Below are 24,895 nucleotides of genomic sequence, written 5' to 3'. Positions count from 1 at the left end.
TCTTCATTACCGAGAAAATTGACCCCAACGTTGGGGTAACTTTTCACCAGCAAGGGCTTTTAACTCCTCTGATATTTTTTATGGCTTAGCTAATTTTGTTCATACTTGGTAGGCAGGTAGTTCATGGCCACTGCTACCATGGCAACAGCCAAAAACTGTCTTTTTAATACGTTCGCCCCAAATTTATTACCTCCTACCAATCTTGTAATAACAGTGTTCAAATGGTCATGCATTTTGTTTTGGCTACGTTGCACACCGGTAAGAGATCACCGGCGCCGACATTGTTACACTGTATCAACGTAATCACAACACAACTTTGAACTTTGAATGGAATGTAAATGCTGCCTTCCATCTAGAAAATACTATCGCAAAACGGTTGGCAATAATACATTTAACGGCAGAATACGTCCTAGCAATAAAATAAAGTGACTTTTGAAGACTTTTTTTGTGCGAACTTCGTATACGGTGCCCGGTTTTAGTTATAAACCGACGTTAGCTTCACGTTCATGTCCTACCATGACAACAGCCGAAAACAACTAACGAACTATTTTTATTTTGTAAAATTTTCGTCTGCTATATTTATCCAATTCAAAACTTTCAGCAAACTGTTGGCATATTAGGTGTACATTACATGGAATACTACGATTGACAGAACTTGATGTATGTTGACTGAGTTTTATCAAACCCTCTTGGAAGATCCACCCGCAGTAAAATTAGCGATTGTCATGAAGAGCAACCATCAACATCAAAGTACCAGGGGTTTTTTGCTGGCGAATTTGCGGCGTTACCTAGTTCCAAATAAAGATTACCAACGCCAAATAAGCAACATTTAAACCCGTAATCAAGATTCATTCAATCCTCCGTGGCGGCTAACAAGCAACATCACAAGCGAAGTTGTGGCGTGCAGCTCAACGATGACGCGGTCGACGAAAGTCAACCTGTCAGTGGAGTACCGAAGTTGAACGGCATGTTTGCCAAGGCACAATTCTGTGGAGGAACTTTTAACTTCAACATAAATTTAAACTACCTATGATTGATTCGAAACGTTCCATCGAGATCGGACGGCGGCCTATCTGCACCCTTCACTATTGTATTCAAACGAATCACGTGGTGTGTCGTTCTCCTTCAAACCCGGGATTCAATCAATAGGGGAGTTTCAGTATAAGAAAAAACATCGCAAATCATGCAAATTCAACATTTTCAAACCAGTATACTAAAACAGAAATGCTCATAGATGCAAAAGAAGGATATATATTACTTTTCAGTATACACATCTCTGTTGATACTATCCCTCACATATTCTACTCCCAATTATTCCTGCGTAAAATTGAATAGCCTCTTTCCATGTTGACATTTTGAGTAAAATCACGTGACAGGCTGTTAAAATTGGCTGTTACATACTCTTCCGCCGGTCTGGAAAAATGTTTATTAGCTCTCATTCAAGCAACAATGCAGATTTCCCAGTGGGAGTGAAACAGTTCGACTCTACCATTACAAAATAGGGGTGTTTTCAGCAAAAAGCGAATAACCCTGGAGTGCACAAAACACACTTAATTTCGCAACAAATTTTGCATTAGTTACAGTAGCAGAATACAACAGAAATATCAGACGTTACATGAAAACACTATATATTGTATTTCGGCCCGAACCCTCTCTATTGTAATTCCAGGAATTACCCCCATAAGTGCATCCATTTTCCACCTTGGTATCACCCAGCCCTGCTAACAAACTCTTAATACCACGCTGAAGCGTTTGGTAATAAGACTGTAGCCTAAGGTTGTAACCCAAGTAAAAAAAACGTTCGTTGAAATATTGATATTCATTAAGCTTTTGGGATGACGTGCTTTCAATAAGCGTGTCCATAGGCCTTGATTACTGCGTTCCATTTGCCTATGAATAAAGAATGACACCTTGACGACCATAACAAATATCAAAGTATTGATCAGAAATTTTATAGAAAAAGCTGAGATTATCATTGCCTTATTTACCATTATGTACCACGTGTTACGTAGTTATTAAAAGATAACCTGGCAGTACCAAGTATTCTTTTCCTCTCTTTCATCCTACAGCTAAGATTGGTATTATGCGGCTATTCATAACAAAGTTCACGAAATGAACTAACTGCGGCAGTCACAATTGAGTCAATCAATAGCATTGCCATAAAACAGCAGTCTTTACCATTCAGGCACAGCATGAATCGTCTCGCACCGACAGATTCGGTAAGTTTTTAAGTGAGGTATATTCATTTCACCGTTAAACGTTGAATACTTATTGCTGTTTTGAACATTACTAATATATACTGAAAGAGTTATTAGTTCCACTATGGCAATCAAAGGTGTGGCTGTCGGGGGTAATGACCGACGTAAATTCACAAATGAAAAAAATCCAGTTGCTAAAGCATATCTGGTAAAGCAAACGTGCAATTAAAATATATCTCATGTACTCAGGAAAACACAAATCAGCAGTCGCGTGTTTCAAGGATGGCAAAGTATGTCATTGGACTCGCAACGTTGACAGTGATTGGTTCAGGTGCAGCTATTGGTGGTGGTTTGTTGTTGGGTACAAAATCATCAGGTAAGTTAGTATATGTGGAGTTGATTGTTGTATACACCGGAAGGTACATGTATGAGGTGATGGGGCGTATTTGTGAACGACTAAACTTTGAAAATCTTGTATGGTGAAATTGCGTTCCTGAAAATGTGTACATATTTAATTAAATTGAAATAAACTTAAATTTTGTTGCCAAAGTTAGGATTTACATAGAACTAATTTACTGTTTATTTATAACTATACTAATATATAACACTATTACGCCAATAAAACACCTTTGTCTAGATTTGTTTTCACCATGTTTAATATATGCAACATTACGATGTATATAATACACTATAAATTTAGGTCTGACAGAGTTCCAGTTTTAAATTAGTTAGTCACATATGGGGATGGAAATGATATCAATTGTACAGGAATGACAATGAGTATCATTTTTTTAAACAATGCAAAACAAATCCAACCTCACAGGTTATCGAGGGATATGCTATACGCCAATCTGTAACTAAGACATGTTTAGTACACTTCCCAGAGCAATACGATCAGAATTCTTAAAATCTTTAATAATATTAACAATGGAAGAAAGTCTTTATACTTTGCTAATGGCTAAAAAAACTGTTTGACCCATAGAAGCAGAGCTTCCAAGCTCTTTAAAATTAAGCTGTTAATTTCAGCTTGCAGATACATATGATTGTAGGCTGTATTGCTTGGCAACCAATATACACAGATACGCAATTGCAAATTAATTAGCATGTCTATGGTCAGAATAGACATAACTTTCATGCATTATTTTCATTGAGTTACCTAAATTGATTTGAACCAAGAAATACACCATCAACATTTCCTCCATTCATTACAAAATAATACTGGAAAAAATGTGGTATATGGTTGCTTAGTACATAGATGTTTTTACAGACGCAGCCAGTGATACATTTCGAAAATAAAAATACAAAATAAACGCAATCAGAGGCGCCGACCACGCGCGTTGCAAATAAATAGAACGCGTTGTGACACAGTCTCACCAGCTCCTTTCACTCACGCAATATAATTATGCTATTTCCTAACGCACTTATATATAATACATTGACGAAAAACACCACAAGAAAAATGTAAATCAGGCTTGTAATTACTAGTAACTCAACTCGAACGCAATATTCATCACTGTAAAAGTGGATAAATTCAAACCAGCCAGCTCATGACCGAAGACGTCCGGTCGTCTTCGTTGATATCCTCGCTAACTCATCATAATCGTGGTGGTGAACTGTTCAGCTGATTTTTCAAAAGATGGATATTCAATTCATATTCATCCCAACTTATTTGAATATTCTGTCGGAAATGCGAGACATTGTTCAAACAATTCTCTACAGGGATATGTCTGATGTCAACTAGTAATACGCAATTATCCAGGCAGTACTAGAAATTATTGCTGATACTAATCATGTTTTGTATTGAGAAGTTGGATACTTGAACGTGTAGTCCCCGGGCGTGTAGTAGACGAGCATAATCGTACTGTCACATGTTTTTCGTCTTAGCCTTGTATTTTCGTCTTAACCGTCGCAGTCCGCTTCATTGGATGTTTAGTTTGATAATTGATAAATGTGCTGTACACAAGTTTATTTAGAATTTCAATTGTTATCGTTATTTCGTGATTCGTCGAAACAGAAAGGCTGCTAATAGCACCACCTACGCATGTAGAGTGCGCCATCACAGGTCATGTTAGAATCGCGCTAAAACGTTTGTTTATGACAGGCAGCCATGATGAAAAGCTACGAGCACATTTATATGCAGCGTCTACTGAACCTTTCAACCGAAATACTGCTTTAGAGACCCAACGATGCAAGTCTATAATCTTCTGAACGTTTATTTGAGACCTGTATGTTATATTGTGTTACTGGAACTGTGTGATACTTCTACAGTCATTCATAAAGTGAGATCGTTGCCTCATGGTTACAAATAGTTTCACAGTTACTTTCACAGTGTCTGTATTGCTTTTATGTTATAGAATTCACCGTGTTTTAAATAAATCTGACCTAAACCGACGCACTGGAGGGATGATTATTTGAGCATGGTTGACACTAGTATGGGTATGATAGACGCAGTTTGACTACAGAACAATGAACATATATTCAGTGTGAGACTGTTGCTTTCAGGTTGTGTTAATACAAATATGATTTAAACTTGTCTCTTCCGTTGTCAACGTATTCAATATACGGAAATAGCATGTGTGTGTGCGTTTGCGTGAGTGAAATATGCGGGTGAGATTTCTCGTCGCAACGCGTTCTATTTATTTCCAACGCGCGTGGTAGGCGCCTTTAAATGCGTTTATTTTGTTATTTCATTCGCTGGCACTGTTTATTTTGTCATTTCTCACAACTGAATGTCCAAGCTGACTGTTTTGGCTGTAACATTATATAGATCCACAATGTTTCAGTATCTGAAATATCAAAATCACATTTCATAGAAAAACTTCATAGAAAGGAAGCATACGACATTATATGAAACAGCATAACATATAATCAATGATTAATTCAAAAAATGCCATGACAATGAGTCAACTGTACAAGAAAGTTCACACTTTAGTATACGTAAATGCATTGTTTCATGCTGACGGGCTGCGATTATCTTTTGAATTTGGTCTATTGGTATTGTTTTTCATATCATTTCGGTTTTCAATAACCTGTTTTAAAGTTTCGAAACCAAATGTAAGATGTATCACATAATTTATTTAAATGTGTATCAATAATGCTCAGACGCCAGAAAATAGCTTACGACAGTGAACTGATAATTCAATAACATAATATTAGTAACATCCTGGGTAATCCATAATACTTACGTTTTTCATCGTTAAAATGTTAATCGTTGCTATTTATACATATTCACAGATATTGATGAGTGTCTGGTTGACAATGGTGGATGTACTCATAAATGTATTAATATTAAAGGCAATTTGACATGTGACTGTTGGCCTGGATTCTACTTGGGTTCTGATGGCTCGTCCTGTTATGGTAAGTATCAACAACATATTTTGTTCAGCGAAAATTCAGCAATTTCAACGCAACCAAAATTAGGAATAGACAAAACAAACTGAATACATCAATAATAGAGCCACAACCACACATGATCTCGGTAGATGTAGTAATGTTATTTTGAATCAAATAGTCGTCTACAATTATGCGACTCTATTTTTAAATTTATCTTTAGTTTTTAGTCCCTTTGTATAGTGTGCTCAGTACAAGTTTGGTTTATAAAACCACGGCCATATATTCTGGATTCTCAAGCATGTTTTAAAACCAACATCATTCTTTGTTCTGACCATTTAGTTTAGATCATTTCGGTTTATCAAAACATTTAAGCACACATAACTTAACGAAGAAGTTTTGATGTATTTTCAGTTATTTAATTTTTTTCTATTTATATTGTATCTGTACCAGCTTAGGTTTTAATGTAGAGTTACTGTTTTTGTATGTGCCTTCTACTATATCTATACTGTCTAGTGCATTTATACATTTGTGAAACTTGATACAAGTTTTGGTCAGAGGGTTAAGTGCTAAGAAAATTCTGTTATTTCCTACCGATCCAATATTTAGTATGTCTATATGCATATCATGTTAATCAGTGTTCAATATTCACAGACATTGACGAATGTCAAACTATTAATGGTGGTTGTAGTCATGAGTGTACCAATAGTGTTGGCAATTTCACATGTAGCTGTCGTGATGGTTTCAGCATTGACTCTGATGGTTATTCATGTTATGGTAAGTATCACTAAACATATCCTGATCAGTGAACACACTTTACATGCATAAAAATAAAGTATAGTGGGCAAAGTTTTCATTTTTAATAGCATGTATAGTTTACATGTGACACAACGCTCATCTTCATTAGGATGTTATCACATCACAAGTCTCATGGTCGGTTGGTCGATGACTAAATCGGTCCCTTCCCCACCATCAGGCTTGACGTACTAAAATAATAATCTGTTGGAGGGCGGTGAGCTAATGCCATCCATACCCGAATCTTAAAATGCAGACGTTGTTTGGAACAAACTATCTTCATCCTGCCGACCACTTTGAACTTTCCAAAATTTAATATTTGCGGTTGTTTCACAAATAACATAAACATTGAATACGTTCACATGACAACATCACGATCATCACACGGAATGAAAAAAAAAGTAGTTCCCCGGGGGGAAACATCACGCCGAATAACGTCATGCACTGTCAAAATGTAAAATAATTTAAAGATATTCGTAAATTGTGTTTCATTCTTGGCATAATGTAATAGTCTCACGAAGTACTTAGTGAAACACAAGCTGGATTTTAAAAGGGAAGAAGCAATGCAAAACAAATTCACAAATTATTAGTAAAAACTAGCAAAACAATAAAATGTGTTTTCTCCATAAGCTCCAAGATAGGTTTCGACAGAGGCATAGCATGGGAGCATTGTAGTGCACAATAGAAAATATGATATTTGCACAACAGTGACTCGCCTAATTCAGCACTTGTACCAGAAAGTTTGAACAAACGTCATCACTACAGTAGTTTAGTTTTGTTTGGTTTGATACAAAATTCGGTGACCGACATTTAGATGTATTCTGTTAGTCACTCTTCACACCGAAAAAAAGTTATGGAGTGAATATCAATGTAGGAAAAAGTCAAAAAAATTATGAAAACATTATTCTAGCAGAAATACTTGTTATACAGAATATGAAGATTCTGCAAAATGTAAACTGTTTCAAATATACTGATGCCACAATAACAACAGATTCTACCAGAAATAAGTTTAAACACGGAATTGAAACAGCTACTAGTACACTGACTAGACTAGAGGAAACCAAACGATAAAATCTGATTTTCAAAAAAACTAATAAATACGTTGATGACAGCTATTGTAACATCAGTTTCATTATATTGAACTTTAGTAGAAACCGAAGTGTTACAGCGGGCTGTTATTTATTAGTTATAGGGAAAAGACAGACAGAGCAGCCAAAGGAATGGAGGATGGACGATGTCACATGACTAAACTCAAAGACAATGAACTTGAGCTATTTTGCAACACGACTTGTCTGTAACTTAGTTCAACATCTTTGTGAATGCTGTGTTCCGTTCACAATTGCCTTATCTTATATTTTTGTGACAAGTTAACCTGGATCTTTATTCTAACTCATATGAAGCCTGGTAATGACTCGATATATATTCACAATATATATATTCATATACATTGATGTAGTTACTGATTGATGTATTCTGGTACGTTTTGTCTTCGATGTAAGTTTAGACTGAAACACATTTTCAAAATCATCTTATATTAACAAAATATCAACGAATATTCAAATACGGCATCCTCACCCATAATATGTGTTATAGGTGAAAAATGGAGACAATAGTACTGCGTATAATGTAGAACAAAGTTAACCACACGAGGCATAGAATACCAACAGTGTGATCCGTTACTTTCAATTCAATATACCACAGCACTGCAGTACAAAATTATCATTAACGTTAAATACTCTGTATTAGAACGTGGTGACAATTCATCAATCGGTGGTCATGCATATTTGGCACAGAAGGCACAGAAAAAACACAGAATTTCATGTCCCGCCTTTTGAGGGAAACATTTCGTCAGTACAAATTATTATTTGCTCTTAGAATACATTTCCATGACCGTAGTGTTAAAATAAAAGAACATTTACTAGCCATAATCCCCACATAAAGTAGAAATAACATTCTCATAAATACACTCTTTGAAAAAGTCGCACAGGGTAATTTACAAGTACAAGAGCACAACAAATATATCCAGACATATCCAGTTTGAGGCCAAATACGAAACATTTTACAATCACTAAAAACTATAATACTTTCAAAATTAACCGCCATGTTTCTTTGAGTAAAATTATACGGAAGTTCTAATATATTCCCAGACAATGATGAGTGTATGGTTGATAACGGTAGATGTAGCCAAGTGTGTACTAATGATATTGGAACGTACACATGTAGCTGTCGAGCTGGTTATATTATTGATTCTGATTCTCATTCCTGCAATGGTATGTATCTATCAATTTTGACAAGCTATATATCTCTTGCTGTAAATACTGAGTAGAAATAAAATGTTATTCTGGGTAAAAAGAAATGTCAGATATTTCATAATGTGCATGGGAATTAACAAAAAACGACAGAACATTAACAATTGGGTAAGACAATAGCTTTTAATTCATGAATTATGAATAGAAAGTAACCCGGAAATTATATTACAGAAGCCACGCACAGAATTTTGAGAACAATACTGTTTTCACAACTACACTACATATATTAATCACAAAAATTTATAGTAAAACTATTAAGTAGGTACAAGCTGTTTAGATCGATAACTATGATATATAGTACGCACTAATTGGCAATCATTGTCCCAAGCACTAATCGGCATATGTTGAAACTATAGCCTTTTTGCTGTTCAGCAAAATGTAAAAATGTTTATATTTTCAATACTAACTTTCAGTTAATTATATGTGATTGTTGATAAACCCCTAATGCAGTCCAATAAATTAATAAAGATATCTGGCACTGTGATATCAAGTTAACTATGATTTATATGGCAAATATGAACTTTTTTCAGCTATAGTTTTAGAAGTCGTGATCGTTGCATGCCCTAATCACACAAAAGCATAATTCCTATAGGGATTTACAAAGCTAAATAGAATTGCAGCAATGTCATATGATATAACAGCATTGCAACTGTTCCAACGTTGGGTTAAACAATGAGGAAGACGTTTGTTTCCCATTACATGTACTGTAGGATGTTAAATGCTTCCTCTTCATATGAAATAATATGCGGACGTTTAACAAATGCCTGTTTTAGGGGTGAAAACTATCTGGATAGAACAAATTGCTTGATGACACAGAATATATGTTGTTTGTTATTACCAAGTAAACTTATGTGACATATTCGTAGATATTGACGAGTGTCTGATTGAAAATGGCGACTGTTTCCACGAGTGCACCAATACTGATGGTAATTTTACATGCAGCTGTTGGCCAGGTTTCGCCATGGCTGCAGATAATTCATGCATTGGTGAGTATTAATTACTAATTTTAACCAGCGACGATTTGATTCTTGTTTAGCAAATAATGACAGAAAAGGACAAATTTGAATATGCCTGGCATACTACAAACAATTATACCTAAATTCTACATAGATGATAACATTTAATTTAATGTTAATCACCAACAATAGATCATTAAATATATAGCACAAATAACAAAATTGTATTTGTTCGTAACATATTTGCACGAATGAGAGAAGTGAATCGCGTAAGACGTTGTTTCCTAAAATTTGAGGCTATCTCTCAATACATTATTACTAGAAACGTAGGGCAAAGGTGTATACAAATGGCTTTACGGCATTGCATCGACATTCTCACGGTATTTTCGTCATATCATATTTATGCTTCATCTTTAAAAGCTCTTTAAGACACATTACTATAACCACATAAATTAAACATATATTGTACTATGCCTACTTGGTAGTACAGGAACTATTGTAAACGTATGTTGTATTATGCCTACTTGGTAGTACAGGAACTATTGTAAACGTATGTTGTACTATGCCTACTTGGTAGTACAGGGACTATTGTAAACGTATGTTGTACTATGCCTACTTGGTAGTACAGGGACTATTGTAAATGTATGTTGTATTATGCCTACTTGGTAGTACAGGGACTATTGTAAACGTATGTTGTACTATGCCTACTTGGTAGTACAGGGACTATTGTAAACGTATGTTGTATTATGCCTACTTGGTAGTACAGGGACTATTGTAAACGTATGTTGTACTATGCCTACCTGGTAGTACAGGGACTATTGTAAATGTATGTTGTATTATGCCTACTTGGTAGTACAGGGACTATTGTAAACGTATGTTGTACTATGCCTACTTGGTAGTACAGGGACTATTGTAAACGTATGTTGTATTATGCCTACTTGGTAGTACAGGGACTATTGTAAACGTATGTTGTATTATGCCTACTTGGTAGTACAGGGACTATTGTAAACGTATGTTGTATTATGCCTACTTGGTAGTACAGAGACTATTGTAAACGTATGTTGTACTATGCCTACCTGGTAGTACAGGGACTATTGTAAATGTATGTTGTATTATGTTGTATTATGCCTACTTGGTAGTACAGGGACTATTGTAAACGTATGTTGTATTATGCCTACTTGGTAGTACAGGGACTATTGTAAACGTATGTTGTACTATGCCTACTTGGTAGTACAGGGACTATTGTAAACGTATGTTGTATTATGCCTACTTGGTAGTACAGGGAGTATTGTAAACGTATGTTGTATTATGCCTACTTGGTAGTACAGGGACTATTGTAAACGTATGTTGTACTATGCCTACTCGGTAGTACAGGGATTATTGTAAACGTATGTTGTATTATGCCTACTTGGTAGTACAGGGACTATTGTAAACGTATGTTGTACTATGCCTACTTGGTAGTACAGGGACTATTGTAAACGTATGTTGTATTATGCCTACTTGGTAGTACAGGGACTATTGTAAACGTATGCTGTAATATGCCTACTTGGTAGTACAGGGACTATTGTAAACGTATGTTGTATTATGCCTACTTGGTAGTACAGGAACTATTGTAAACGTATGTTGTATTATGCCTACTTGGTAGTACAGGGACTATTGTAAACGTATGTTGTATTATGCCTACTTGATAGTACAGGGACTATTGTAAACGTATATTGTACTATGCCTACTTGGTAGTACAGGGACTATTGTAAACGTATGTTGTATTATGCCTACTTGGTAGTACAGGGACTATTGTAAACGTATGTTGTATTATGCCTACTTGGTAGTACAGGGACTATTGTAAACGTATGTTGTATTATGCCTACTTATTAGTACAGGGACTATTGTAAACATATGTTGTACTATGCCTACTTGGTAGTACAGGGACTATTGTAAACGTATGTTGTATTATGCCTGCTTATTAGTATAGGGACTATTGTAAACGTATGTTATACTATGCCTACTTGGTAGTACAGGGACTATTGTAAACGTATGTTGTATTATGCCTACTTTGTACTACAGGGACTATTTTAAACGTGTGTTGTATTATGCCTACTTGGTAGTACATGGACTATTGTAAACGTATGCTGTACTATGCCTATTTGGTAGTACGGGGACTATTGTAAACGTATGCTGTACTATGCCTATTTGGTAGTACATGGACTATTGTAAACGTATGCTGTACTATGCCTATTTGGTAGTACAGGGACTATTGTAAAAGTATGTAAGTATTATGCCTAATTGGTAGTACAGGGACTATTGTAAAAGTATGTTGTATTTGTATTTGTATTTATTTATTTACACCAGAAAAAGAAAATATACATAACACAATTAATTTTTCCTTTTTACCACTGCAAAGGATTCTGGTGTGGGTCATGGAAATAGCTCATTTGAGCTAGTCGAGTCCTAGACCCGGAATAAGAAATAATACTGTACTGACGTGCGGATTATCATAAATTTATCATATACATATATTTTTATCGTGAAGTGGTGCAACATTATAGTTCAATTACTAAATATCAAAATAAAATAAATAAGTCATTGAAATTGCTGAGTGAATATAAACATTATTTTGTCGCACAATAAATAAATCACTAAATTTAATAAATCATTTTCTACAAAATAAACTAATCACTAAACTGCAAAATCAAGCAAACAATCAGTCTGTCAATGAAAAAAAAAATATCAAAAGGTAATCATATATATGTATATATGTGATTTTTATGCTCTATCCTGATATGGTGAATAATCATAATTCAATTGAATAAATAAGTAAATAAATAACTATGCCTTGGTAGTACATGGACTATAGTAAACGTATGTTGTATTATGCCTACTTGTTAGTACATGGACTATAGTAAACGTATGTTGTATTATGCCTACTTGGTAGTACAGGGACTATTGTAAAAGTATGTTGTATTATGCCTACTTATTAGTACAGGGACTATTGTAAAAGTATGTTGTACTATGCCTTCTTGGTAGTACATGGACTATAGTAAACGTATGTTGTATTATGCCTACTTGGTAGTACAGGGACTATTGTAAAAGTATGTTGTACTATGCCTACTTATTAGTACATGGACTATTGTAAAAGTATGTTGTACTATGCCTTCTTGGTAGTACATGGACTATAGTAAACGTATGTTGTATTATGCCGACCTGGTAGTACAGGGACTATTGTAAAAGTATGTTGTATTATGCCTACTTATTAGTACAGGGACTATTGTAAAAGTATGTTGTATTTTGCCTACTTGGTAGTACAGGGACTATTGTAAACGTATGTTGTATTATGCCTACTTATTAGTACAGGGACTATTGTAAACGTATGTTGTATTATGCATACTTATTAGTACAGGGACTATTGTGAACGGATGTTGCATTATGCCTACTTGGTAGTACAGGGACTATTTTAAACGTATGTGTCCTGCGACATTGCTACATTATATTATATATTCATAGACATTGACGAATGCCAGACAAACAATGGTGGATGTAGTGATTATTGCACCAATGATGTTGGTGCATACACGTGTAGCTGTTCAAATGGTTATTTTTTGGATTCAGATGGCCACTCATGCTATGGTATGTATTAAAGACAGATTACATTCATATATTACTATTAAATATATCAATTTTAAAACACAGGCCCATGTATATTACTTACTCTAATTCATAAATCAAGCAGTGTACTGTGCCGTGAATAACCTAATCTCATTGTTGTTTTGCGTTACATTTTTACCGACCGCCGACTTATTCATAATTTAACATATTAATTATAATCGTGATATTATAGCAGTTTTAATCTACATGAAAATGTTCATAAATGGGGTTATTTGATGTGCTTATATAACGTCGCTTAAAGTGACCCTATTTTACTTGTTCCGCCGGAAAACAGAACTTTAATCGTTCGTTATGACATTGTGTATTAAGTCATCCAAACGTTATAGCTTACGTCAGATTTTGCAAATAAAATATTTGAAACATCTAACAAATTTAAAAGAAAAGAGTGTGACACATTATCTTGGTGCAAAATATCGGTTTAGTTCACTGCATTAGACATGGTACGACTAGAAAAACGAACAGAACAATATTTAATGTAAAATATCTAATGATTTATTCGTGTATGCACATAGTTCAAGTACACATCTGTACCATATTAAATTATTAGACATGAAATTAATGAGTTTATTTACAACACACTAATGGGGCGACATACAAACAAAAATAAAGCTTGTTTATGTTATTGTGCAGGTCCTACAGTGGAATGTTCAAGATATTTCATCATACAAGAAATTTTACCCTTTTTGGAAGCACAGGCTCGGTGTGCTGAATTTAATGGGACGCTGGGGAGTATTAATTCTGACGAAGCGTACTCTGCTGTGGACGCTTTCTTTGGGGAAGTTCGACCACATGTAAATGCGTGGGTTGGAGCTAAAAGAATATCCGGAGAGTACTTCTGGCTTGATGGCAGTGAGTTCAATCATGCGAAGTGGGCGAATAACCAACCCAACAACCAGGATTGTGTATACAAAGGGTAAGCAAACCAATATTGGTCGATAAAAAGTAACTAAACTATGTTATGAATTTCATAATGTTTGTGGTATACAATATGTGTATGTTGCCTGCGATTTTTCAGCCGTTTTTCATAGTTTATTTCAAGTACATACAACATAAAATCATTTAACAAAATAGCAGCAGTTCTGATTCCATTTGTCTATTGTTCAAATTTTAACTCGTTCAATTATTCAACCATCGTTCTACCTAAACAAAATGCAGATGATTTTAGTAAATATATACTAGTATATATTGAGCAAGAGACCAGAACAGAAATAATTCAAATTTGATGAAAACAGCTTACAATATGTATTAAATAGTGTGAAAGATGGGTCGATTATGAAATAAAACATTGTTTCACGATATGTGCGATATTTTCACAGCTTTATATTTGAAACCTGTTACGCTATTTAATAAAATGACATTTATGTAACGGTGGTTGAGGTTATTCGTATATGTAGTAGAGGCGCAGAGTGAAGGAACAGTAATTACTCGTAATTTATTTCCTCTCTGGATATAAGACAGGTACATAACTGAGAATTAAATGATTTTACATACATACGGTATATTTCTTCCTGTTTATGTTACCACATATAAGTAACGTTTACACAAGTGCCAAATTGTCAAATACAAACGTAATAGGATTAGTTTAGAACAATGCGTTACGCCATGGATTAGTTTGAATATTAAGAAAGTTTGTTACAATATCACGATAACACACGTTATCACTGTTATAAATTTGGCATACAATATGCAATACGAATAAAAATTTATTTTTGATATTCTATGTTTTTCTTCTGTTCAAAATAGTTTTACTTTGAATTTGTTATCAAGTTACCTAACTTGTCATTGTATTCATTTTTTGTAAGCGTACAGCTGTGCAATATATTGTTATACTACTACAAATAATAACAAATAATCATGAATTGTTTTATTGTAGATGGAGTACTAACCACAGATATTATACTGGTGGTTGCGGGATGACACATCCAGCCTCTCTGTGTGAAGAAAACGGTAAATTTTAATATGAAAATTACATAAATTCCACGTTATCCCTCATTTTGATGTAATGAAATACAAGTATCCGTCTGCCACTTATAACACGCGTGTTGTAACTTTCTCAGTTGAGAAAACATTATACACAAATTGACCAGCGTTATTATTTAAAAAAAAAGAATGTCTGGAGCAGATCAGGCAACAATCTTAAAATCAATCGCAATTTCTGTCGCAACTGTCCAAACATACTATATTTTGTCCTGATCTGATTGAAGATGACCGAATGACAATAATTTTAATTCCAAAATTATATCGAAATTAGAGATTCATCCAATACTGAAGCGGATCGCAGTCCTATGTGTTCAGTCACGTTTAGTGTGTAACAATTACATCATACTACTATATAGCTGGTGTACATGTATAATACAAACATTGCATCTAATCCACTCTGTAAATGTTATTGTGTTTCTATCTTTGGCAGTATGTTAAGCAGGAATTGGTGGGCAGAGTGACATGTCGTCGTGGGATATGAACTATAAACTTAGCGAATTTAGTATTGAATGTGTCAGTTTGTGACAGTATGCATTATCAAATAACGAATAACACACAGTTGCTCTAAGACGCTACATCTCGGGTTATATCTTTATGAGACTGTATATTCTATTTGTAAATCATACGTTACAACTAATTTGTATGAATTGCACATTGTATTTTTTATACAACATAATACTTGTTTATTTGTTTGTTTTGCTATTGCTATTGCCAGATTAAAGCTGGTGCTAAACCTAACATATTGTCGCCTGTTATCTTACTTTCATCTGTCTAATCATTAAGCATTCCATCACCTTTTTCAAAACTTTAATTTCATAAATTACCCGCCATATTTTATAATACTCTTTGATAGCTGAAAATCAGGCATCCCAAATATATGAGACGACTATGTGTTCCAGTAAAAAAAAATTCTACATGTGTAGAACAAAATAAATGACCTATTAGAACGTGTTCATTGTGGTTAGGATGTGCGATATTACAATCCTCTTGTTATATGACGGCAGACAGTTCATTACATCTTATTATCTCCTAATATTACTCATATGAAAGCCAATTTAATCGTGTGTTTTCAAGTATCTGTGTACGCATGTTCGCCCTCCTGTATTCGGTCATATCTCACATTTGCCCGGACCGATCAAGTTGAAACTTCAAAATATATCTAACATCGCATCGGAACTATGCATCAGCATTTGTCATGGTCATGGTAGCTATTTTGTTTTAAAGCACGTGGTTCAAGATTTATGTGTTTAACATGCATGGACTGATCAAGTTTCAACTTCACACGTACATTATATCGCAGGTATGCACACACAGATTACATACTTCTAACACTGGCAGCGCTCTCAATTTCTTTACAGTTAGAAGTGGAAAGGAGTTGAGAACGCCATTAATGTTAAAAGTGTGATATGTCCATGTATTTTTTTTATTCGATTAAAACTAGATCTCGCACAGTTTATTATTTGATGCTTTTCATAAACGTATGGTTTCTGTTATTATGTTCGGAATTACAAAAATATGATTGCAATGTAGCTGTGAGTTTTGGAACTGATATTCCTGGAAGGCGTGTCCAATATATTGCAGATAATGACAATATCCAAACGATAGGTGTGTTCAATACGTTTCACTAATGTCAATGGAAAGACAACAAAGTGGTCCATCATATAGTAGATAGGCACAATGAAGGAAATAATTTATGCTCATAATGCTCATATGCTCAGTGGAATGGCCGTATTTCGGACCGATAGGAACATATTCTTGTAGAACCTGTTCTGACTAGTATTTTGTTATCAAAGATATTCAACTTCCATGAAGGCAAGTTGTAATCAGATGATATTATCGATCTACCTGATGATAACAGTGTTGATAATGGGTGATTCAATGTCAAAAAAAGTCAAGTTGCTGAGACATAAACGGCCATTCATGATTCACCTACAGATGAATTAGATACTAATTACTCGCTAACGACTCATTGCTGTGAAGTGTATGGTATTTAAAAAAGAAATGATCACCTTATTCACATAAAAAAATGTGTACTAATCAATTATTGGATAACGCTGGTCTACTTTGATATGCCAAAAAACAGCTTTCATTCTTCTGTTGCAATAACGTTGGTTGCAAAATAGTATCCATTTAAGAAAATGTTATGCAAGTATGTGTTGAAGAGAGGGTCATTACACCAGGGAATTCCATGGTCTGGGAGTCATACATACAATGGAATATGTTGCCGTTATGTGCAATACATCATTCAAAAATATTGAAATGAAGCAGTAATTTTTTTGATGGGTACTCAAATAACTCGTCACAGCACATCTCGGACGTAACATGGAACTGAAAAGAATATATATTTTCCATGTGACGAGGCCAGGAATATGAAATAATAAGAAGAAGAAATGTTTTTAGATTTATTAAACATGTTGAGAGGAATATCGAGTATCATTGTCGTGTTTAGGGAGTGTGCATCAGTATGTGACAACACATAAATGCAATGAATAATCTCTAGTTATGTTGTACAATATAAATTGATGCACTCAGAATCAATAAGTTTTTTTATGGAAGGTAGTGACAAGTGTAACGTTAACTCCTGATCATAGTTTTCGAGTGCACTTGTAAATTCAAGTGTGGAGTGGTAAAGTGTACAACAGTACGTGTACAAACTGTAAAAGCTCCTGCACCAGATAATCTTCTTAAATTAAACAGTGCTTCCAGATTCCAGATTTGAATTCTATATTTCAATGTCTCTCATTCAATTGATATGTCACATATAAATCTTTGAAGACAATTACGTAAGTTTAAATTATAATAACATTTTCCATAAGACATTGGAGATCTAAAATACAAAGGTTGCTTGCACGTTTAGAGGGGTTAATTGTAGCCGTATATAGACTATATAATTTCCTCAAATATACATTAAAATTAATGTTTTTAAAAAAACGTATTTCTTATCTTTTGATTTGTCTCTACTTTTTTCTGTTACTAAGCTGCATTGCATTATAACAAAATAATTGAAATACCTCCTGTTGAAGCTTTTTTGGGGTTGAGGCATTTTAACAATTTGACTGAATTGTCTAAAATATTGTTATGATAACATAGTTTATTATTTTTTATTGAATTCAATGATGTGCGGGTCATCACAAGATGGCAATCTCTCACCATCACTGAATTACTATCGCGCTAAAAAACTCGCGTGTGAAACTACGAAATCATTGAAACAAAATGAAAGAAAAAAAATGATACATATGATACCTATTAATTGTACTTTGCAAAGTTGTCAAGTTCGACCAGAGACCATAATAAAGATGATACACGCTGTACTGTACTGCAGTGGTCATAGCAATGCAAAGATTGACATCAGTCAAATAAGTTGGGAATATTTGATGCGATTTTATTTTGTGAGAGGTGACGGAATTTTTCTTTGGCGTTCAAAAGATTATACAGTTTGATATAGTCCTGTTATTTTCCATTGTGTCATCTTGAGCATAACTAATATTAACTATGTCTAACTGTCATGTTATGTAAGTCTATTTTTTATATTAGTCATTTGTCTACCAATAGTGTTGGCAATTTCCTAGGCTGGATTCAGCATAGGTGGGTTTTCATGTAACGGTTAGAAACATGAACACATTAAGATGAAGAAAACCAATTATCTATAAAGAACATATTAGTGTAGGTTCGCGTTCATTACATAACAATTCCACTTGTCTCTCTTCGGGGCTGTTTGGCGCAGTGAGGTGTATAAAAAGCCGTACGGGGCCCATGATACCACGAACAATACACAGTAAAGAATTGCATTCCAAAATTCTTACAAACTACAAAAACGAGGATTTCCGAAACCAATTTAGTATTGTAAGTAAGTGTCGGGATGAATGTAGCTTGTGCTTGTACCAACATTCAGTAGTCAAAATAAACTGTAGTCGCAAACTGCATGCCTAGAGCACCGTCTATCTCAGTAGTTGTCCCTATTTTCAGTAGTTGTAAGTCCAAATGGAGTCAACGTGCGCGCGTTCTTTCCAGTTTCTGTTGCTGAGAATATCATTTGTGTGAAACTGAGCCAACGCGTGTTTTTTTCCGGGTAATTAGTTAAATAAATAAAAGAACAATATTATCACTTGTACACTGAATTCACAAAAGACACTAGTACCGATTATAATCATGTATTAGAAAGTAATTCAATTGAAACATATAATTCCAATAATGTATATTAAATGAAACAAGTTTCTAACCAATTTTCAAAACATGTTTGAAAGAACTCATTTTGGTAAGGGTTGAATATATATCGTTTATTTTACTCCACAAGCACAATATTGAATCAAATGTGATTTTCTTGGGTATAAATTAGATATATGTACGTGTCTTCAGATAGTCAATACACTTCATAGTGTTGAAAACCACTTGAGCTGCTATGTATCTTGTTAAAATATCTCTGACTAACAAATTAGAATCTACAATTTCGATAAACTCTATTAAGGTTGCTTTGACGAAAAAAGGAAATTTTTAAACTTGAAGATATGTATGCTTAAAAACTCTTGCGTTGCAAGTAGTTAAAATTTAGCTATTCGTGCCGGGTATCAATTTATATTACACTGAAAAAGATATAGTTTGATCTCGGATTAAACCCAGTAATACACGCATACCCATATTTTAGCCAAGTGTCCCGCTTCAGTGAGTGTTTAACATAATGTGCAAGAATCACAGAAAATATTTTTAAAAGTAATGAATTAAATCTTTTGTAAAAAATATGTGATGTAGCATATTTGAAAAAAAAATGTTACATAAACAACTGGGAAAGTTGTGGTTGTTTAAATTTGTTGCATAGTAGTACGTGACGCACTAAGACAAGTGTTTTCAACATCATCGATATATTCTTCATTTGTGGCCCAGTTGCACTTACGCAAAACTACACGTCCTATTGCTACTATACATGTAGATAATATTGCGAGTAATACGCCACCAACGACAGACCACTGCCAATCTGTTTCACGATCCTGTAAAACAATAGCATTTTCAAAACAATATTCAATCAAAGAAAGCTTAGAAACAACTCCCGTGTTCTAAAGACATGAAGTACAAATAAGAAATACTGTATTTACTATATTAGAACTATATATCTTACATAATATAATATATATATAATACATATAAAGTAAAAACTGTGTTTACTGCATGCAAAATTATTATAATATGTCTTTGTCACTTATATTTACAGTAAGAACATGTGTTTCTAATAGAGAAAGTACAGCATTTAAAAATATATCTGCAAGTGCAACGATCTAGGTGGTTCCAAGTAGCTATGATTTAACAATTATAAATAATTAATAAAATAATAATCATATATGATGATGTAGTATTTTTGTCAGACAGCGTAATTATAACACCATGTGTCACATGACCATGTAGAGTCATCAGATACATTGGTCATATAACATTGCTAGATATTTTATATCACTGTTTGCATGTCACTATCTACAGCAGTGATTAGTACATTACTGTTATGCATAGTAAGAAAGAAACATGAAACTTAATAATATGCATGAATTTCAACCCTGAAGTAATCAGATCTGTTGATTGTCCAAAAACACCCATTAAAATTTGATGAGTGGTACTCAAGTTACATGTAGAGCACCTATACATTGGTTAATTTAAATACACAACAAATAACTGAACATGTATTTAGCTTATTCCAGAGCATCTATACACCACGTTTCTTTGTTTCTGATGAGTGGTTGAGATATTGGTGGAAAAGTTAAATATTGGATAATTAATTTTAGGTCATCAATATGCAGGAATTTCAACCAAAAACTATCCCAGAGCATTTATGTACCATGTTCCATTAAAATATGTTGAATGGAACTTAAAAAACAAGTGAAAATGCTTAAAATTGGCTAATTAGTATGCAAATTAGGTGATTTATATGCTCGAATTTCAACCAAAACTTAATTAGTTTTGCGCATTATCCAAAAGCATCTATGTAACGAGTTTCATTGAAACCTGTTTAAAGGTTCTTAAGAAACAAGTGAAATTAGGCAAATTAATATGCAAATTTGGTGATTAATTGCCTAAAACAGAGCATTATTCGATAGCATCTATGTACCAAGTTTCATTAAGATCTGATAATTGGTTCTTGAAATACCAGTGGAACAGATATATCGATAGAATTATTGAAACAGTTTAATGTGGTTTGGATTGTACTCACCGGAGCAGACATGCTAATTGGAGTAAGCCCACTAACTGTAGAAGACATACTGTCTGGGGTAGACACAATATCTGGTGTAGAGACAATAGATACGGTAGAGACAATGTCCGGTGTTGTCACTATAGATGTAGGTGGCGGAGTAGGTGCTGGAGTAGACGTACCATCTTCTTCACCCCCTCTGCTATGTAATCTATCACAAACAACTTTAACTTTAACACTGTCAGTTGAATCAGCCATTCCTGTTTCTGTGAGCATTACGACACTAAAATGAAAAATAATATTAGTTATAAGTGCCAAACTAATGTTTCCTAATCATCTCGTTGTCTTTCCAGTATGAATATTATTCGCGATTTCATTTTGTACGATGCTTGGATGTATACCTTACAGTGCCTTCGTCAGTACCATCATCTGCAGCTACCAGTATATATCCATCTACAAATTCATTATTACCTACAGTGACGTCACTAATCATTAACTCCCGAACAAAACCTAACTCATCGGAGCAAGAGAGCGTATAGTTATCTGGATTGTCACCATTGTTCTCCACAGTGAACTTTATGAAAACCGCGCTAACATTAGTGTCCAGATAATCTATAAGACATGAGATATATACATATATAAGTATATGCATTCGTTATCAATGTAACATGTACATTTTCAACTGGTTACATATTTACTCGAGCGTTATACCTTTCCCAATATCCAAGTAGATCGCAAGAGCAATTGTTCTGATAACTAGACATGATACACATCAATTTAAAGGGGTGATTTCTGGCTACAAAGAAATTACGCGTGTGATTAAACAAGGATCGGCCACATGGTATTCTAAAACAAGTTTCAATTCTTTTAAACAAAGCATGTAAACACGTTTACACAGACATGAAAGGGGAATTTATTTCTATGTTGTAAGTAGTCTCCTGGGTATTGGCTTTTGCGCGTTAACAGGAGCAGTTGGCAAGTCATAATGAGTGTGACATTATGTCAATGCACTTATATTGCAATCCACCGTGGATATTCAAACTGACATCCGTAACCAGAACTGCAATAGTTTTAGTTCTATAGAATGTATTTGAATTCACATCCATGCCTTGCACGATCAAACTGAAACCCTATAAAAGCACATAAACTGCGATAATTTATGCAAATGAGTAAGGCTAGTTTTTATTTTAAGAAACTGCAAAACGGATATACGAGATAAACAGGTTATTGAGTATGTGAACCTATGTTGGTGCAGTTTTTTTCCTAGCCTATTGCGAGCCTTTGTCAAGGAACAAGTAAAAATAACCTCGCTTGTTCAATAAATCTGATACTGACGAGCACCCGTGAGATATGCTAATATTTTTTAATAACCGTCACAGACTTGGTACAAAGTACAAAGTTGGTGCATACCTGTTGTGGGAATAAAGTTGATGCAGAGTAAGAATTCGTGTCAACTGCCTTCAGAAACACACGTCGAAGCCGAGTTACATTATGATTTGTTAAATATAGATCACTTACGTTATAAACATATTCCTGTCCAACCATTGTGATGATGATAGTTACATTTTTCCCTCATAAACCAATAAAAGAATAAATTATGTAATCATTGACCGTGATCAGAGGTGTATTGACTTTGATCTGATAAATGTAAATATGATGTCAATGACTACATATATTCTGTTTTTCAATACTCTGTTTTCAATGTTCGTGTGAAGTTAAATAATAATATGTTTCCAACACGTTCACTCTGCCTTTAGCAGGAGTTCCATACATTGGGATGAGTTCACCACGATCACCTTCCACATAAAAACGATGAATAAAATCAATTGCACTGGTGGCATTTATTACAACACTTCGACTGCGGTCATCCAGAAATAATAAAGTCCATTGACCGTATGCGGGTGAGTTGTGTGCTAAAATAAGGTTAGATGATGTGTGAACGACGGTTGTATACACATTGAACGTATTACCTAGAATGAATGAAATGTTATATTAGTCTCTAGCAGTGATTCTGATTCCTGTTTCAGAACTTTAAAATTAATAGTTATTTGTTATTTGTACTGAATGCATGATATATGGTTCTTGTGAATTGTAAATCTAAATCTCATTAACTACATTAATATCTAATAGAATTGTTGCTTTTCACGTTGAACATACGTTTCCACTATTTTGAAAATGGGCGCTCCATTCTTATACTTTCTTTTCTAGTTATGTTAATTGAACTATGTATGTGTTTGTGTTTTTTTTAATTATGTGTATGTAACTATTTACGAAAGATAATATTAAGACGCATTTAATTGAGATGTGTCCAAACAAAAACTGTGCTATAATGTAATGTACTATAATGTGGTGTAATGTAATGTAATGTAATGCATCTGGTGAAACGTGACATAAGCTGAATTAATATATGAAATACGTGTTATGCATAGATTCGTTCGTTCACAAGGTTAAATTTATTATTATTTGTCTAACATTAAGTGGCAACAAACGTAGCAGGAACAATCACAGTTGGTGATAAATGATACTTAGCATACCCAATGGCTCTTCAAGTTAGAATTGTATTAATTCCATTACCCTTTTAAATTTAATGCTTTATTAAACAGTTAATTATTTATTGTCAACCATATATTTGTATATAAAGAATTCTTATACTTATTCTTAATCTTATTCTTATTTTAGGAATGTATAGGTAGTTTTCACTTTGAATGGAAAATGGACAACATGCACAAACAAAGCATGTCAAGGCAACTTATCGTCCTATGGTCGCCTATATTTTAAGATATCTGCCTGCAGCAACAACTGATACCGCCTCTATACATCAATAGTAAAGTCATCAGTACGATGTTACCTAGTATAGTTTATTGCTAGCTCAGTTTTTTTTATCTTACTCTTATTTTAGGAATGTATAGGTAGTTTTCACTTTGAATGGAATATTGACAAAATGCACAAACAAAATATGTCAAGGCAGCTTGTCATTCTATGTTGGCCTTTATTGTAAGACATCTGACTGCCACAACAATTGATACCAATATGCATCAATAGTAAAGTCATCAGTACGATGTTACCTAGTATAGTTTATTGCTAGCTCAGTTCCGCTGTGAGATAATTCCGGACAATCACCTCCATCATAAGCAAAAAGAGCTCCAATCCAGTCTTTATATTCCTTAGGATTCTCTGTAACCTGCACAGGACCAAAACCTTAAACACGCAAAATATACATATTACACAAATATATCTCGAACCCAAAAAAAAACATTTTTAAATATTGTATAAATGACTGCACTGAAAGAACTCAAACGATAGTTTTCTTGTTCAGGTGGTATGTATTGCTATGTTCAATGATCCCTCCAAAAAGTACCATCACTTTTAAGAATTGTGTATGGAATAGCTATTTCATTGGTCGTAGTATGACTCGCAAACAAAAACAGCACACACTAAAAACAAAACAAAACAACAATACGTTTCTGGTGAAATGGAATTCAATCTAACCCACAT

At 34.1% G+C, this 24,895-nt stretch overlaps 1 protein-coding gene across 1 annotated transcript; it reads left to right on the top strand.

Moving 5' to 3' along the window:
* Nucleotides 1-2,135: 2,135 nt before the first annotated feature.
* Nucleotides 2,136-15,969, top strand: LOC102808774 (uncharacterized). Its single transcript, XM_085504747.1, has 10 exons — nucleotides 2,136-2,219; nucleotides 2,448-2,574; nucleotides 5,433-5,555; nucleotides 6,183-6,305; nucleotides 8,471-8,593; nucleotides 9,499-9,618; nucleotides 13,090-13,212; nucleotides 13,882-14,164; nucleotides 15,125-15,198; nucleotides 15,662-15,969. The coding sequence occupies exons 1-10, from the start codon at nucleotides 2,193-2,195 to the stop codon at nucleotides 15,667-15,669; spliced, it is 1,131 nt and encodes a 376-aa protein (XP_085360873.1). The 5' UTR covers nucleotides 2,136-2,192; the 3' UTR covers nucleotides 15,670-15,969.
* The last annotated feature ends 8,926 nt before the right edge of the window (nucleotides 15,970-24,895 follow it).

This window comes from Saccoglossus kowalevskii, chromosome 10 (genome assembly GCF_978046115.1).
Source record: "Saccoglossus kowalevskii chromosome 10, keSacKowa6.1, whole genome shotgun sequence".
Classification (NCBI taxonomy): Eukaryota; Metazoa; Hemichordata; class Enteropneusta; family Harrimaniidae; genus Saccoglossus; species Saccoglossus kowalevskii.
The sequence above is the reverse complement of the archived record's forward strand: the minus strand, read 5'-3'. Positions and strand labels throughout refer to the sequence as shown.